Source organism: Sorghum bicolor, chromosome 9, assembly GCF_000003195.3.
Source record: "Sorghum bicolor cultivar BTx623 chromosome 9, Sorghum_bicolor_NCBIv3, whole genome shotgun sequence".
In the NCBI taxonomy this organism is placed as follows: Eukaryota; Viridiplantae; Streptophyta; class Magnoliopsida; order Poales; family Poaceae; genus Sorghum; species Sorghum bicolor.
Window position 1 is genome coordinate 1,637,389 of NC_012878.2, and position 18,544 is coordinate 1,655,932.

Genomic DNA, 18,544 nt, shown 5'->3' on the forward strand with positions numbered 1-18,544 from the left:
CGCGCGCCTTTGCGCGCGTCGTCCTAATTTGACCTAAAATGCTGGGTGATAATGATAGATAGTATGATACAATTGGTAATACAAATTTGGGATGAAAGAGTGGAATTCGAGTTCGATTAGCGACGCACACATTTATTACACGATGATAAATAACATTGGTATAATGTTTAACAACTAATGAGTGGTACCTACTATAGCTAGACAAGGTATCATCTGTACAATGGAGGTTTTACACCATGAAAATCTTATCTGTGTTAAAAATCTTTTAACATCTGTATAAAAATGTAAAAGTACATAGTCAAACATATGATGCTAGCAGAGCCTTCCTTTTTTGGTGTCTGACCTGTAACCTGTAAGTACTTCCATGAGGTTATTGTGGTCAGGAAGTAATACTTATCATAAGGACCCACCTAGGGTAGCATGGAAATGTTTTCAGCACATAGATGAACAAAAAAAGAATGCTTGTCAGAACTTGAAAGAAACTGTGGTGATTTGGGAACTGAACTGTAGACAATTAAATGATTTTTCATTCAGTTTACAGATCAGTTGGAAGCTGTACAGTGAGTTAAGTTGTTTATAGATCAGCGAAGAACATTATAGAAGTTGTCTTCACCAGCTGGCATGGTTTTGAAAAAAAATGATTAACAGACAAAAAGAACAACAGTTAGCTAGAGAACTCATGTTATAATTATAAGCCGAGAATTTGACATGCTTGCACCTGTACAATACAATGGGTTGGTCAGGTATGATTCTTGACTAGGAAAAAAAAGATATCTTGCATACTGTGTTATTTTTAGTTGATGCACAGAGTTCTCTGTTGCCTACATGACCATGTGATGTCTACGATTTTTTAAAAAAAAATCCAGAAAATTTTCTCTCCTGAGCCATAAATAGTTTCTTTTATTCAGATGGTTGGAGTTGTCATATTCAAATATGAAAACAGTAAGCAGTCAGATATACTATATATTGGGATTTCCTGCTGACTAGCAAAATAGAAGCACTTTAGCTGATCTGACATCATGGGTCAGGTATTTTGGGATGTAGCTAAACTTGCAATAGCATTAGCAAAATGAAAACCTTAGCATGTTGAATGATAGCAGATAAGAAACTTGTATTTCTTGTAATTGGCTCTAGATGTTGATAAGAAATGCCCATGTGCAATATGTTGAAAGCTTGGATTTGAATCCAGAAAGCTTAGGTTGGTCTTATGTTCTTGCCCCTGTTTTTTTCCTAATTAGCATGTTTATTACCTTAGTACCCTAGCCACTGCCAAAAGTTTTTACCTTGATCAACCATGGGCAGTTACCATTGAAATTTCTAAAACCTATACACATATTTGTTTTTTAAGAAATCTTTTGGTTGGATTGGACTCATGTTTTACTATTTTCATGTGGATATAATTTAAGCTTGTGCAAGAGTATGTGTTTATGTCACTGAAGTATGAACTATTGCAATAATTATTTCTTCATATGACATAGTAAGGCTAAAGATGAAAAGAATCAATTACTAGGACAATGGGAAAATGTGAACTCATGCGAGCTTTGCAAAGTAGAAAAGCTCTTTTTTGAGCCTCCACCTACTTTGAGCCAACAACAGACACTGTGCTATGAAACATATTGGCCTAAATAATCTGTAAATCGGAATTTGAACATGGGACCACCGTGGACCTAGGCATACATTCTCTAATTCATAAGTGGTCGATTATACAATAGTAGAAAAAAAATACAAACACATGTCTGTTTAGAGAGGCTGGCCTTTTTTCACTCAGTACAGATGGTTACGGTGACTATGCAAAGCACGCTTGGATTGGTGGCAACAAATTAAATTCTCAAAGACAAAAGTAATCGGTGGATTAGATAAGCATTAGTTGACATTTATGTGGTCTTGAGCAGCACTTACATTTAGTAATTCACAAAATTTTACTGACCATAGGCTCAAGATATAACCAGAAAGTGCCAACACTAAATCATGTTTTGTTGTTGAGCATAGCTTGCATAGAGTAAGTACTTGGAATGAAAGGTAGGATGAAGCGAAGTAAGGGGAAAAAGGGCATGCACAGGATGATAAAACTGACTGAAAGTAAATTCACTTGTGAAGAAGAGGTCTGCCAATTAACCATGTATCCAAAATTATTCCATTAGGAAATAAATTAGAGGCACAAAGCATGCAGTTCACACCAAGTGTGGAAACATCTTTCACACCCTTCACGATGCTCAAGATGACATGTTAATAATTAGAAGCGCCTTAGAGCTTCTATTTAAAAGGAGCTAGGTTTAGTAAATCGCATTAGTCATTAACCCTTAGAGGTTTAAAATATAACTCTACTTCAAAATAGAGGTCCAAAAAAACAGGGAATTGTAATCCCAAACCTTCTCTATACACCCCTCCATGTAGGCTGACATTGTCACAAAACTATTTGTTGTAGCAATTTGCCACGAACAAGATGATGGCCACACCTCTGGTATAAAGCCCTCAAAGTGGTCCTTTCTCGCTCTTTCTATTGCACATCTTTAGTACCATAAGGAAATAATAAGGTTTGTACTTCGGCTTCCTAATTTTCACATCAAAGAATTCACAAACAAAATCGTGTATTAAGTAATCTACTGAGTAAGCACAATGCAATGATGTGACTATAGCTTGAGAGCACAAAGATTGATGCTAGAACTCTAGCTGCTAGTAGTTTGAAGTCATAAGGCTTATATAAATAATAAGTGTGTCACATACAAACAGATGGAAAGCTAGTTTTCAGCAGGCAGCAGTAACTATGATGGGTTTTAAAAATAAATGAAGTGAAGAACGTGAAAACAAATATGGTCAAAAAAAGCCTAAGATGATAGTTAAAATCAGTCTCTGGATAGAGAGGCTTTTTTTCATTCACTTTAGATGATTACAATAGGTATGCAAAACACAGTTCGATTGATACCAAGAAGATTTTAAAGACGCAAGCAATCAATGGATTAGACAACTATTAGTTGACATTTAGCTAGTCTTGAGGACCACTTACATTCAGTAATTTGCAAAATTTCCAATGCCCATATCCTCAATAGATAGCTAGGAATTGTCATCACTGAATCATATTTAACTGTTCAGCATAACCTGCAAAGAGGAAACCACAGGCAATGAAATTAACTGCTTGGGTACAGTAAAGGAAAATTGACTGTAATGAAAGTAAAAGTATGCAGATGATATGACATTGGCTAAAAGTAAACTATATAGTACATAAAGTAATGCAAATCAAACAAGGACGTACAGGCGGACTTGTTGGGTTCAAGGCAATAACACAACTACTTGGCAATACATGGTACCAAAATGAGCTGATGGAACCATTATGTCAGGTAAAAAAGAAACAATATAGGCTGGAGATAGTTTACAGAGCAACTATATTTGTGAGAGAACTTACAAATTTCTTGACAATGTTCAAATCCTTACCTTGTGCACCCTATAAGGTTACTTTTGAGCTGTGTCTTTGCACAATATGGGAATAGCATTTTCCCCCCATATGTCGATTTTTTTAATATATATATATATATATATATATATATATATATATATATATATATATATATATATATATATATATATATATATTATGGAGATGCAAGGTGGTGACCAAGTACTGAGAGCTCTTTGTAGATAAAAACACTTACTACAGATACTTTATGGAGCACCTCTCTAAGGGGATTGTCTTTGCCTCTAGAAATTATATAGGAACTGGTGGCTGAATATTAATGATGAAACAAATGACATCTGTAAGTATCTATGTTAAATAAAGAGTCAACAATGTGCATGTATAACGATAAATAAAAATAGGATGACAAATGGCATCACAGGATCGGCATACTTATCACAAGGGAGGATTGTGCATGCTGTATGTGAGTGCGCTGAAATTGGCATGCATGTGGACTGTGTGTTCTATGGACTTTTAGTGCAGCCTAGTGTATACTCCATGGAATGAGTCTGAGACTAAAAATCGGTATCATTCGTGTTCTTAAAGGAGGACTATTTGGTCCTGTGAAAAGGATGGATTCAGTTTTGTTAATAAACATATAGGAATGTTGAAATATAATGCATCAGCCATATATTCACATTCTAATAAGGTATTTAGGTATTGCATGTATCAGTAAAAATACAACTTGGCTATCAGGTGCCTGTAATTAGAATACCCATGTTTTGATTAGGAAGGAGATGACAAGAGGAAGTAGGCATAACCAGGTGCAGCTAATGTGAAGATATTTTTGAATTGGTAGCAGAGGCTTTATAAAATTTGTAGATCATATTTGTGCTGTGATATAATAATTCAGGGCATAATTTTCAGAGGCTATATTTACAAAATTTATATTATAGCAGAGGCATAATTTTCAAAACCTCTATGCTACCCCAAAGCATACATGAAAATTTCCCATCAAAACCTCTATGGTAACCCAACCATTCTTCTTGCAACAGGGGCACCTATTATGATATATCAAATTTGCAAAACCATGAGCCGTATATATTATGCAGTGACCACAATTAATACTCAATTGAAGATGCTACAAAAAGGAAAGTAAAAACACACATAAAATTTTCCCATGACTTAAATGGTCCCATACTTTTTTATCCATCAAAAAAATGCCAAATATCTTACTTTTGCGGATGACAACTGCAGCTTCTCGTTAGGATAGTAGTTGCTTTGAATTTTTTTTCTTAAATTAGCATGATGTCTCCCTCAATGCAGAGAATTAAGACTCGACCATGACCTGCAACAAAGAAACTATAACAAAGACACAAGGTGTGGTAGAACAAAAGACAAATACGATATAAAAATAGATCATGTTAAACAGATATGAGTATTCCTTGTAAGCCCAAAACACAAATCGAAGGTCAAAGGAGAGAAACGAAGAAGAGGGAGTAAAGGAAGAACAGGAACAAAAACAATTTGATATAGGTAAAGGCGCTCAAGAAACCAGAGCACCAAAGCATTGGGAATGAAATCCTAACGCATAAAAAAATGGGCAAGCCTCGTGACCTTTTTTTCACACAAACACAGAGGAGCCTTCCTAAAAAGTTTATTAATATTTTTGTCCTTGGAGCAGAGAACACAATTTAGCAAAGGCTTTATAAAATTTCTAGATCATATTAGTGCTGTGATATAATAATTCAGGGCATAATTTTCAGAGGCTATATTTACAGAATTCATATTATAGCAGAGGCATAATTTTCAAAACCTATATGCTACCCCAAAGTATGCATGAAAATTTCCCATCAAAACCTCTATGGTAACCCAACCATTCTTCTTTGAACAGGGCACATATTATGATATATCAAATTTGCAAAACTATGAGCCATATTTATATATTAAATAAATGCGGTGACACCAATTAATACTCAATTGAAGATGGTACAAAAAGGAAAGTAAAAACACATATAGAGTTTTCCCATGACTTAAATGGTCCCATACTTTTTTATCCATCAAAAAATGGCAAACATCTTACTTTTCAGGATGACAGCTGCAGCTTCACTCGTTAGGATAGTAGTTGCTTTGAAATTTTTCCTTTAATTAGCATGATCTCTCCCTCAATGCAGAGGACTAACACTCGACCATGACCTGATAAAAGCGTAGAGCACAAAAAAGCACGATAACTCAAAGAAACATGAGACAAAAGTGACTGCAGACAACCAAAGTGTTTGGCAATGTAATCATTGGGAATAGGGCATCTGCTCAGGAATGACAGTATATAATTTGGCATCACAGGCAATGTTCACAGATAATGAATAGGCAAAGGAAGAAATCATCACAGGCAATGGCATGACAATCTCAGATCTCATAAAGTACAAATAAATTCCAGCCGCATAGTAATAAACTAAACACGCAATCAACAGTAGCTCTCACCGGTGCGTTGAAAGTACACAAAATAGAACATGCATGAAAGAATAGAAGAAAACAGAAGCAACCAAATTGACCATTGCCTCAGGTATCATGGGACAAGCAGAAAGACATGCAGGTGAGAGAGGTATTCCCCCAACAATCAATCGGCCGAAGACACTCAGTTGCCACAGTAAAGGGACGATGGGGTAAAGCTGGACCGCATGTCACGAAATGGATAGTGGAAATTAATTCTGCCACCGTGAATATGGCCAGCATCAGCGAGACCAAGATGGTTTGCCCAAGTTGTCAACAACTCAACATAGTAAGAAAATGTAAGAGGAAGAATCTGCAAAATCATGAACATTGCCTCAACCATCTAAAAAAAGAAAGAAACACAATATGTGGAAAGGCAGACCATGATCATTATATGGAACACAGTATAATTTATGGTGCAATCATCATAGCAATAGCCCATTCCCTCAATTTTAAACGTAACAACAATAGAAAATCGTACTCATCACTGCACATGATTGAAATGCAAATAATAAACCTAAAAATGTTAGCACTGCAGGACACATGGTGTCAAACAAATATCACTCCCATGCTCATGTGCTCAGATCTCTGACATAATAGTTGCCCGCTGTCAGGTCCATTGAAATGGAGCAGACCAAGACCTAAAGAACAACAATATTCGCAATAACTATGCAGATGGATAGAAAAAAGGAGGAGAATACCATATTTAGGGCAAAATCAAGCATGCATCCATGCATATGCCACATCAGGAGAGAGGGAGAGGGGAGAGCGCAGCGCATATGCCACATCAGGAGAGAGGGAGAGGGAGAGAGAGGAGTAAACCAGCAAGTGGACGGATCGAGGAAGAGCAGAGCCACGCCATCTGGCTGCAGGAACTCGCGCGCTGAAGGGGCGGTCACGGTCGCCGACGGTGGCCAGGCCGAGTGCGCCGGCCACGCCACGCCGTGCCGCAGGGGCCGCCCGTGCGAGAGGTGGGGGAAGGGAGGGGGCCGGCCACCGGGCTCGCCCGCGCTGTTGCTGCCTGCGGAGGGAACGAGGGAGAGGAAGGGGAGAGAGCCAGAGAGGAACGGATGGGAGGCAGGCGAGAGAGATATTTTCCCCAGAACCAATCAGGGCAACGACAGCTGCTATCCAACAGTAAAACAACGGTGGAGGTAAACGTGAAACATAGATCATAAAATGGACGGTGAAAATTAATTTTGCTACCGTGGCCACTCTGAAGATCGGCCGAGCTCAGCAGGCTTAATAAGAGTAAATAAATAAATAAACAAGCTCTGGCAGCCTTGCGTCACACGACGGCGGGCGTTCGTAACCAACAAAATCTTTTTTTGGTCGAATTCGAATTTATGAGCACACTGGTAATAAAGGCTTTGTTTAGTTTCCAAAAAGTACTCAAACATCATTTTTAAGATTTCTCGTCACATCGAATCTTACAGCACGTGCATGAGCATTAAATATAGATGAAAACAAAAACTAATGACACAGTTTGTCTGTAATTTGCGAGACGGATATTTTAAGCCTAATTAGTTTATGATTGGATAATATTTATTAAATACAAACGAAAATGTTACAGTGTCAAAAAAATCTGCCATCTGAACAAGGCCTAACAAAAGAAATACTAATATCCATTCACAAAAGAAATACTAATATCCATTCATTATCTGTCATATACAGTATATAAGAACGATTAACTTTGTTGTTCTGATGACGAATTATGATTAGCACCAAGAGATGAACGAACCCATCCGATTTGACTAGTTTGGAATATGTTCTCAAGCTCCACGATTAACTCGCTTTTATTTGTTTTTTTGTCCACGATAATTAGTTAATAATTATATAAAGGAGGGGCAGAATATCTACAAATGTCGCCGTCGCAGTACCACGACACAGACAGCACGAGGGAACACATCGTGCGCATATATAATAATAATAACCAACATATAATGCGCTCTTTACTTTGCACCAAACATTTTCATTAACACGCACTTCAAAAAAAAAAGGATTTTCCACGTCAGAAATATGCCGCTTCCACCAGACGATCACGAATCCAAAGTAACCATGAATGCAAAGGGACAGCAGAATACACACCACAAACACCGTCATTGGGTACAGGTTACAATTACAGTATATGCACGCTCGCAGTGCATGTTTCGTGTTTGTTTGGATAGAGCCATAGAGGCTTCCTAGACATTCCCTGTCAGTCAAATCCATCATGGTATCACCTCACGTGTTCAAAATTTTGGATGCCTGAGGGGGGCTGAGGCTTTGTTCAGTTTTCAAAAAAATTTCAAAAATTTTCAAGATTCCTCGTCACATCAAATCTTACGGCAACTGCATGAAACATTAAATATAAACAAAAATAAAAACTAATTACAATGTTTGTATGTAAGTTGCGAAACGAATCTTTTAAGCCTAGTTAGTTTATAATTAAATAATTTTTATCAAAAACAAATAAAAATGCTACGGTACATGGAAGCAAGGCTGCGATGGATGCCTAACCCCAGACGCATAGGAGACACGCAGATAATTGAAGGCTCCATCGAAACAGCCCCACATATGATAGCATAAAAAACCAAGAGATGCCTATGGTCTCGAACGAACCAAACCGGCAACAAACGTTAGGTACATGTAAAAGATACACACTTGCAATATCCAGAAATTGGACAGTACTGGGAGCATGGGCGATGCATTATTCCAATCCAATCATGCGTCCAAGCTAACATACGAGACACCTTACCCACACCACTGACAACGACTGATCAGATGATCCGGTTGTACCAACAAGGCACGAGGGGGACAGGGGCTTACACGCCCACCTTGGCGTCCCATCTCCTGCAATCAGGTGCTCTTGGTTGGCTTAGTCTTAATGAAGGAGGATTCGCGGCTGAACAGAGCCTGCAGCTCATACAGAAGTGCCTTTTTTCTGAACCATCACTAGCAAGCATCCTTTCCTTGCTCATCAGGAACTTGACAAAGGATGGGAAAAATCTTTGATCCCCTGTCATCATCATCATCATAACAGTATCGAATAATCAGACCTAAGCAATAAGACAGTCACTGAAGCTCAAAACTGAAAATATACAGCAACACAAGAACCCAGAGTAACGCTGCAGAAGAAACCTCACAAAAAAAAAAAGATTGCGACATTGCAATTTACAAGTATTTTGTTTTTGCATGCTAAAAATGTACAACATGCCTATTAGTAGCTCTAGAATTCCGTAGAGCCACTAATACTTGACAATCCGTTTCAACAATCACCTTTGTTAATCCAAGATTCTTTATTAGTAGCGCCGCATCACGAGAAGCAAAACTTCAGCAGTTGTATTGACTCATGTTGTTTACATTTGGCTGCTACAAATTGACTTTGTTCATTACGTAAAACCGCTCCCAAGGCACCTTGTTAAATTCCAGTTTTAAGAGCTGCATCAAAATTCACCTTAATTACGCCTTCAGGAGGAGGGCACCATCGAACTTTTTTTCATTTGCATCTTCAAAGTGTATGCTGATGGAAAGCTAGAATATATAAGATCAGTTGCTATTTTCCATGCCCACCTACAAGCTTGATACATAAAAATTGATGTTTCTCCATGCCTTCTTCTGTTTCTTGTTGTCCATAGTGTCCACATGACACCTACAATAGAGCCACCTTTCCCCTACAAACAGAATGCAGAATCAAGATCTTGACTCCAAGTAGTAGTTGGGCGCAGCAGTGGTAGCTCGAAACAAAGTGCATTGAGTTAAAGCATGATAAGTTATATCCTCGTAGCTGCACGTTATTTTAGTAGAACGAACCATGTTTTTCTCTCACAACGATCAAGCATACTAGCCAAATTTCAGCAATATGAACAGCTCTAGCTCTTGGCCAGGTATAGGCAGTTTGGAATATGTTCTCAAGCTCCACGATTAACTCTCTTTTATTTGTTTTTTTAACGATGATGATAATTATAAAAAGGAAGGCAGAATATCTGCAAACATCGCTATCGCAGTACCACGAGACAGCACTTGGGATTCATCGCGCGCGCAACCAACTTCAGAAATAATGTGCACTTACTTTGCACCAAACCATTCTCAATAATAATATGCCCAGATAAATAACCTGCTGCTCCCAGGCTATCACAATCCACCATATACAGGAGAACAAGTAACCAAGAATGGAAAGGCGCAGCAGAGTACACACACAAACATTGGACGCATGAGGCTGTGATTGATGACGCATGACCCCGGGGACGCATAGGAGTGCCCAGGTAGACAATTGAAGGCTCCATAATAAGAAACAAAGAGATGCCCGGCAACGATATTAGGTCCATAAAAAAGGCGCACACTTGCAACAGCCACAACTGTGGTGTAATCGGAACATGGCACTCTCCATTATTGTTACAATTTACAACGCAATCATGCGTCCAAGCTACACACGAGACGCCTTATCCACACAACTGACAACGACTAATCAGATCAACCGGGGATGTCCACCAGGTACCAACAAGGCACCATGGGCACGGGGGCTTACACGGGCACCATGGGCCACCCATCCCGCAATCAGGTGCTCCTTGGTTGGCTTAGTCTTGATGAAAGATTCGCGGCTGAACAGAGCCTGCGGCAAAGACAAATGCAATCTCAATTATTCGATTCTGGGCAGGTTATGGAGCTGACAGCGAGATGGGGTCACTTGTGTACCTTGGTGTAGGCGTGTACGTTGGACAGGCTTTCTGGGACCTTCCAGTGCTTGAAATGCTCCAGCGCCACCACGAGGTGGAACAGCTTCGGCGCCAGGCTAAGATCAACAGCTGATACATTCTTCGCACTGATATAGGGGCGGCCCTGCAAACATCGCAACATTTGGTAGTGACGTCACTACGTCAGGTAGGGCCTGGTCCAGTCAGTCAGATGAGATCGCAAGACTAAGCAGGGCTAGCGTGACAAGGCACCTTGTCCAACCGAAACTACTGCAATGTGTCATATCCAACAAACAGTAATATCCAAACAGGCTAAGTGCACAGAGAGTGAGACGTGGGTGCCATGAAAACGACTCGGGAAACATGTGTCATGTCTATTCCCTTGCTAAAAGCAGTAGCCATATCAAACATAAAGGGGTCAAGCATTTATAACTTACGTGAGCTTTGAGATGCAACTCCAGCGCCTGCAGCTCATGGAGAAGTGCCTTCTCTGAACCATCTTTAGCATTCTTGCTCATCAAGAACTTAACGAAGGATGGGAAAATCTTTGATCCCCTGTCATCACAACCGTATCGAGTCATCAGGCCAAAGCAGTAAGGCAGTTAATGAAGTTCAAGACAGAAAATGAGAGTAACGCTTCAGAAGAAACCTAACAAAGAAGATGACAATCTTGCAATTTACAAGTATTTCACATGCTACAAATCAATTGAGTGACAGATTGTCTGAATATATAGCACTTAGGACTTTCATATAGCAAGGAACTTCACAGGTCTAAATATATAGCAAGGATTTTCTGAAGCAAACAACAGTTGCACTTAGGACCCGTTTGGAACATGGAGATTTCACATTAAAATATTTTAAGTTCCCTAGGAATTCATACATGGCCTAGCTCCTTCCCTAGTAAGATGGATATGCGAGACATCTTACACTGATGCATATTCTGGAGGGGTGATCAGGGATGGAGTTGGGTACTTCTTCTCAATGACTTGGGTGATCACATCAGAATCAGGAATCCATTTGCCATCACCACCGTTATACACAGGCACCTTACCCTCTGGGCTGATCTTCAGAAACCTGAAAAAGTCTTTACAGTAGGTTAAATGTGAAGATCACAAACAGACAAAACCCTAGTAGAGTCCAAATGGGGCTAAATTACACCCTTGGCTCACTGAAATTTTCAAAGCTGCAAAATCTTCTTCCATCTTCAAATTTAGAAAAGTCATCATAAATTCAGATGGGAGGGTGCATAATTCCGAAAGTGCCAGCACAAATTGAGAAGGTTGTTTTGGTAATTTCAATATTTCATAATCAATGGCTTTTACAGAGAAAACATCATGCCTTCTCCAATGCCCCTAAACTGGCTGTGATCCAATACATCAGAACTCAATCCATTCAAGAAGACATACAACTCTACCAGACAAGATACTGAATGTTCACTGTTGAACAACAGTATGGGGTTTATGTTCTTTGACAGCCTTTTAAGTCCCAAAAGAAATACGCACAAGTATTCCAACATAAGTCTAGTAGGCTACAGAGCTTGTTCCTGAAAACTAGAGAAAAATTCAATGATGAGACAATGAGATCAATTCAGTACAAAGAGTTGATTAGTATAGAATCCAAGATTAAGCAGTGTTTCCAATGCCAATTCCAGGATACAATTCAGTTAAACCAATGAAATCTACCACATCCAACGAATCCAGTAAATATAATATAAAATCTCCAAAGCAAAACAAGCAGAAAGCACAAAGATTCTATCTTCTAATGTTCCCGCCTTCCTGGTCCACTACTGGTCTATCAATGAAACTACGAAAACTACAGCAGAGAAATCTCTGCCCCAGAACAACTTGAGTGTAGAAAATAAGAGACAACCAGTGTGCTCTGGAAAATAAACAGGAAAGGTAAACAAGACAGACCATCCAGGCTTGTTGCTGAGGTCAATGAGCTTCAACTGGTAAGGTACTTTCTTCTCCTCCAGAGTGAGCAGAACCCTCTGCGAGAAGGGACCTGGCAGTTCCATTGAACCGTCCAAACTAAACCAAGATCAGCGAAACAGCTAGGGTTTTAATTTGGGCTCGAAATGAGAGTGAGATGTGGTTCTAAAAGATGAGAGGAAGCAAGGGACGGGAGCACTCACAGTCGCCAAGCTTGTCAGGAGCCCCGACAGCAGCCTTCACACACACCTCCACAGCCGTAGCAATGGACAGTCGCGCCACTGACACTGTCAAAGAGAGCATCAATGACAGCAGCAGAACTAGGAGCGTCGCTGTGGTGGTGTTCTTGTGCCCTGCAGCCATTGGTGTATCGCCCAAGCTTCTCCCGTCAGTGCTTCTTGGATAATGTGTTGCGGCGCAAGCTGCATGCATGGGCCCAGCTTTATATACAAAGTGAACCTGGTAGGCTGCTGATCGGTCACTATCTTTTCTATATCTATATTTGTATCTATATCTATTCTTCTTATCTCTGTCTGTTCTTCTGTATATATGTATCCATATCTATATCCTATATATCTCTATATCTACTATCTACTATTTAATAATATATAACTATCTTTTCTATATCTATATTTGTATCTATATCTATTCTTCTTATCTCTGTCTGTTCTTCTGTATATATGTATCCATATCTATATCCTATATATCTCTATATCTACTATCTACTATTTAATAATATATAATATAATAATATATTCTTCTATATCTATATATATTCTATCTACTACTTAATATGTATCTATATATCTCTATATCTACTATCTACTATTTAATAATATATGATATAATAATATATTCTTCTATATCTCAATATATTCTATCTACTACTTAATATGTATCTATATATCTCTATATCTACTATCTACTATTTAATAATATATGATATAATAATATATTCTTCTATATCTCTATATATTCTATCTACTACTTAATATGTATCTATATATCTCTATATCTACTATCTACTATTTAATAATATATGATATAATAATATATTCTTCTATATCTCTATATATTCTATCTACTACTTAATATGTATCTATATCTACATTATTTTGTTCATATTCTTTGACGGCCACAAGTCCCAAAAGAAAAAAAATGCACAAAAGTAATGCAAGAGTGCTCTAGTAGGCTACAGCTTGTCCCTGAAAACTAGAGAAGAACACCGATGGCCCGATGAGACGATGATGAATTCAGTAGGATACATGGGTCTGAATGTATGTAATGCAAGACTAAGCAGTGTGGATTTCAATGCCAGTCCCAGGCTACAAGTCGATCAGATCAAGGAAATCTACCACATCCAACAAATCCACTAAAATACTAAATATCATCTATAATTCTATATCTCCAAATCAAACAAGCAGACAGCAGAAAGGTTCTCTATCTCATACGCTGTTGCCACTCCAATACCAGTCTACTACACTGAACCTCTGAAAAAATGAAGTCATGACAGCAGAGAAATATCTGCCCCAAAACAAATGGAGCAAAAAGAAAATAAGACAAGATCTGAGCAGCATTTTGCCAATTAGTCAGACACTGCAGAATGCTGTTCTGGAAACTAATAAACGAAAGAGTGAAGAGAGACAGAGACAGACCATTCAGGCTTGTTGCTGAGGTAATGAGCTCCATCTGGTAGGGAACCCCCTCCTTTCTCTCCAGCATAAAGCACCCTCTCGAGAAGAGGTCTACCATACAAACCTCTGAAAACGAAGTCAAGACAGCAGAAAAATTTCTGCCCCAAAACAGTTGGATTGTAGAAAAGAAGGACATGAACAGAGTGGACTTTGACAATCACTCGTCAGATATTGTTGAATACTGCACCAAACATTTTCATTACCATGTGCTTGAAAAAATATCCAGGCCAGAAATATGCCCATATATAGAAGATAACCTGATGCTCAGGCTATCACCAATTCACCACAGGAGAACAGAAAATCAAGAAAGCAAGGCACAACATAATGCACACCACAAGCACAAAAGCAGCTCCATTATTTGGTACCCACATTACAGTAGCATAGGATCAAGAGATGCCATGGTCTCTGAACAAAACCGGCAACAGAAGGTAAGATGCACAATGGCAACAGCCAGAACTGAGTACTCAAGACACGGCACTGCATTATTCCAACTCAATCATGCATCCAGGCTACAGACGCGACACCTATCCACACCACTGACAACGACTGATCAGATAAATGGATGGAGTCCACCAGGTAGCACCAAAGCAGAAGGCACTTATGCGTTCACCTTGGGCGCCCATCCCGCAATCACGTGCTCCTCGGATGGCTTAGTCTTGACAAAAGATTCACGGCTGAAAAGAGCCTGCACAAAGACAAAAGTGAGCTCGGTTATTTGATTCTGTAGTACAGGTTATGGAGCTGATAGTGAAATGCAATCACTTGAGCACTTGTGTACCTTGGTGTAGGCGTGGACGTTGGTTAGGTTTTCTGGGATCTTCCAGCCTTTGAAATGCTCTAGTGCGACCTGGAGGTGGAAGAGCTTTGGCGCAAGGCTTAGATCAGCCGCTGACACATTGTCCCCATTGATGTAAGGGCCCTGCAAACACCAGAGTATTGATAATGACATTAGGAAAGACATGGTTCAATCAGATATGATGGTGAGACTAAGCAATGCCAGAGCAAAAAGTCATCAAATCAAACCAAAAATGATTTGTGTCCTATCCAAACAGGTAAAGTGCACAGAAGAATGTGTTGTGTCTATTTCCCTGCTGAAAGCAGCAGCCATACCAAAACAGCAGCCATATCAAAAAGTAAGAGGTCAAGCATTTAACTTACATGAGCTTTGAGATGCTCATCCAGTGCCTGCAGCTCATCCAGAAGCGCCTTCTCTGAACCATCACTAGCATCCTTGCTCTTCAAGAACTTGACAAAGGCTGGGAAAATCTTTGATCCCCTGTCATTACAACCATATCAGATTATGTGGCATAAGCACTAAGACAATTGCTGAAGCTCAAAATTGAAATGCACAGCAACACAATAATGGAGATAGGAATCTTGCAAGTTAAAGTATTTCACAAGCAAATCAGACGCTTGACAGATCCTATTGCTGCTTCTCATACTGAAACTCATGACCAGTATGCCTGAGAAATATATTACTTCCTTTTTCTTTAGTAGCCTGCATAGTTTTAAATCTCCCGCTATTGCTGCCGCTATAGCCCGCTATAGCCTTTTAAGGCAGGGTACCGCTCTTTGTGTTCATGTACAATTTAGCCGCTATATCCCGCTATAGCCCGATTTAGCTCCGCTATTAGCTGTTTCAGACATAAACCGCTAAACACCTTAGCCCGCTATTTAAAACCTTAGCCTGTGAAAATTACAAGTAAAACCCTACTAGATTGTGATTCTTCAGGTGTATGAATTATGAACTGCCAGCTATTTGAACATAATACACCTCTGAAATAAATGCAGAGATACAACTAAGATCTCACCCTTTTAAATAATAACTGCAGAACATAGGCTCCATTCAGAACATGGGGCTTTCAAGTCAAACTGTTTAACGCCATAGGAATTAACAGAAATAGAGAATCACCCATGTTCAAACATAACAAGATGGATGTGAGCAACACATCTTACACTGATGCATATTCTGGAGGGGTGACCAGAGATGGAGTTGGGAACTTCTCCTCGATGACTTGGGTGATTACATCAGAATCAGCAATGCATTTACCATCATCACCTTTGAGCACAGGCACCTTACCCTCTGGGTTAATCTCCAGAAACCTGAAAGAGCCATTACAGTAGGTTGGATGTAAAGATTACAAATAGATTACACCCTTGGCTCACTGAAAAAAAAAATAGCAGCTGCAAAATCCTCTTCAATCTTCAAATTACACTGCAAAAAACCTCAAGCCTTCTCTAGTGCGCATAAACTGGCTGTAATCCAAGTACACTATAGAACTCTAATTCATCAGGAAGACATATGCAGATGGACCAGACAGCTTTAAGTTTTCAGAAATAGAGGAGGAGGAGGGGGGTGAATGGGATGTATAAGAATTCCCAGGTAAGCTACTAACCAGCATCACATATGAAAAATAGGAGGCAGCATTAAGCTACAGCTCGTTCCTTGAAACTAGAAAGAAGAAGAAAAAAACAATCACCGGAGAGATCAGTTCAGCAGGACACATGGGGGGCCGTATATTACAGAATTCATGACTAAGCTGTGTGGATTTTTCCAGTGCCAGTTACTACCACATCCAGCGAATGCACTAAATTATGTTCTAGAGTTCTAGACTCTCCGAAGCAAACAAGGAGACAGCCCTATTTGGCTAATGGTTTTTGCGGCTGATGCTGTTTCGTTATCATATCGAATACTGTTCTTAGTCTACCCCAGTGAGGTGACCAAACCTCTGGAAATGAAGTCAAAGCATCAGAGAAGATTGCTATTTTTTTTTAAAAAAAAAAAAGACACGGCCTGAGCGGCACAGCAACTTTGCCAATGTGTCGGGAGACACCACGAGAAGAATGGTCATGTGCAAAATATACTAATAAACAACAAGCGGGGGGAAAAGGGAAGAGAGGGAGAGAGAGAGAGAGAGAGAGACGGACGGACCATTCGGGCTTGTTGCCGAGGTCGACGAGCTTGACCTCGTAGGGGACTTTCTTCTCCTCCAGCGTGAGCAGCACCCTCTGCGAGAACGGGCCTGGCAGCAGCAGGTTCCAGTTCCATCAGCGAGGGCAGTTAGGGTTCCGAGCGGAATCGAACGCGGGGGGGATAGGGGGAGGGGGCAGGGGCGTGGTGAGCACTCACAGTCGCCGAGCGTGTCGGGCTTCCCGGCGGCTGCCTTCACGCACACCTCCACGGCGGCCATGGCGACGGGCTGACGAGCCGATTCGCTTCCTCACGGTCGGTCGATCTGACGAGGCGAGGTGGTCTGCTTTTGCGCCGGTGAGGAGACCACCGATCGGCAGTTATAGCAGGGAGCCTCTCGCGCCGGACAGGGACGGGACGGGACGGACGCGTCGCGGGTCGCTGACGTGTGGGGCCAGTGGGACAGTCCTTTCCGTGGGGCCCGGTTCTGGAGCCTTCGGGAATCCGGACGTGTTTGTGGCCTTGTGGATGGCCAGATGATCTTCTTTTTTTCTTGTCGCTCTCGCTCCCTCCCTCTCGTGCGCTTTTGAGAAAGGGGTGAACGTCTGAACGAGACGAGACAAAAGATTCCTCTCCTCCTTTTTTGTTTTGCCAACGACGTGGCGGCCTTCTCTCTTCTTGTGACATGAAAGGGAGACGGTGAGTGGCATACTTCCTCCATTGCTGTATTTAATAGCACCTCCAAGAGGCTAAATTTAATAGTTAAATTCTATAGTTTTATCATTTTGTAAAAATAGAAAGCTGTTTAAAAAAGAAAAAGTTCACAACAGTTTTGTTATTTTACAAAATCAGATAGCCAATGTCAGTGGTTGGCTATATATAGCCACCGAAAATCAAGGGATAGCCAACTTTCTATTTTACAAAACGTGGAGTCTACTTTTTACTTTGCAAATTCTAAAATAACCTTTATAATAAGAATAGCTAAGCTGTTGGAGTTGCTCTTAAAGAATGTCATTTTCGCTTGCCCAATAATATAAAGCGGTAATTAATAATGTTTTTTTATAAATCTAGTTAAATTTATAAAAGTTTAGTGCGTGTGAGTTATGCAGTGACACTTTTTTCCCCAGCTTGTCACCACCAAAGATTGTTGCCGAGACTGTGTTTTGCAAGCTACTCCCTTCGTCCCTGAAAGAATCAATTCCTAGGATCCGTGCCAGTCAAACTTTTTAAAGTTTGACTAACTTTATAGAAAAGAGTAACAACATCTATAATATAAAATACACATTATATGTAAATATATTCTATGATGAATCTAATAATACTAATTTGATACTATAAATCATAGCATTTTTTTCTAGAAATTTGGTCAAAGTTTAAAAAGTTTGACTTAGGACAACTCTAGAAATTGACTCTTTCGTGGACGGAGGTAGTAATACATTAATCCCTTCTCTCGAGAA

The 18,544-nt window shown here is 39.9% G+C and overlaps 2 protein-coding genes and 1 long non-coding RNA gene across 10 annotated transcripts; all 3 read right to left on the reverse strand.

Annotated features, from left to right (window-relative positions):
- Nucleotides 95-6,992, reverse strand: LOC110430117. 8 transcript variants are annotated; one of them, XR_002447353.1, is made up of 4 exons: nt 4,625-6,992; nt 3,648-3,718; nt 3,005-3,096; nt 98-2,551 (listed from the first exon to the last, which is right to left on the reverse strand). It is a non-coding gene; the product is annotated as an uncharacterized LOC110430117 (long non-coding RNA). The 8 variants fall into 8 exon arrangements; XR_002447351.1 differs by having other exon boundaries at nt 98-3,096; nt 4,625-4,736; nt 5,472-6,989; XR_002447354.1 differs by lacking the exon at nt 3,648-3,718 and having other exon boundaries at nt 95-350; nt 4,625-6,987.
- On the reverse strand, nt 10,083-14,346 carry LOC8067348 (glutathione S-transferase DHAR2). Its single transcript, XM_002440436.2, has 7 exons — nt 14,138-14,346; nt 12,686-12,904; nt 12,465-12,555; nt 11,479-11,625; nt 10,989-11,106; nt 10,553-10,696; nt 10,083-10,469 (listed from the first exon to the last, which is right to left on the reverse strand). The coding sequence occupies exons 1-7, from the start codon at nt 14,310-14,312 to the stop codon at nt 10,326-10,328; spliced, it is 1,038 nt and encodes a 345-aa protein (XP_002440481.2). The 5' UTR covers nt 14,313-14,346; the 3' UTR covers nt 10,083-10,325.
- LOC8067349 (glutathione S-transferase DHAR2) lies at nt 14,486-17,697 on the reverse strand. The gene is made up of 6 exons (XM_002440437.2): nt 17,307-17,697; nt 17,109-17,199; nt 16,133-16,279; nt 15,335-15,452; nt 14,955-15,095; nt 14,486-14,861 (listed from the first exon to the last, which is right to left on the reverse strand). The coding sequence occupies exons 1-6, from the start codon at nt 17,365-17,367 to the stop codon at nt 14,775-14,777; spliced, it is 645 nt and encodes a 214-aa protein (XP_002440482.1). The 5' UTR covers nt 17,368-17,697; the 3' UTR covers nt 14,486-14,774.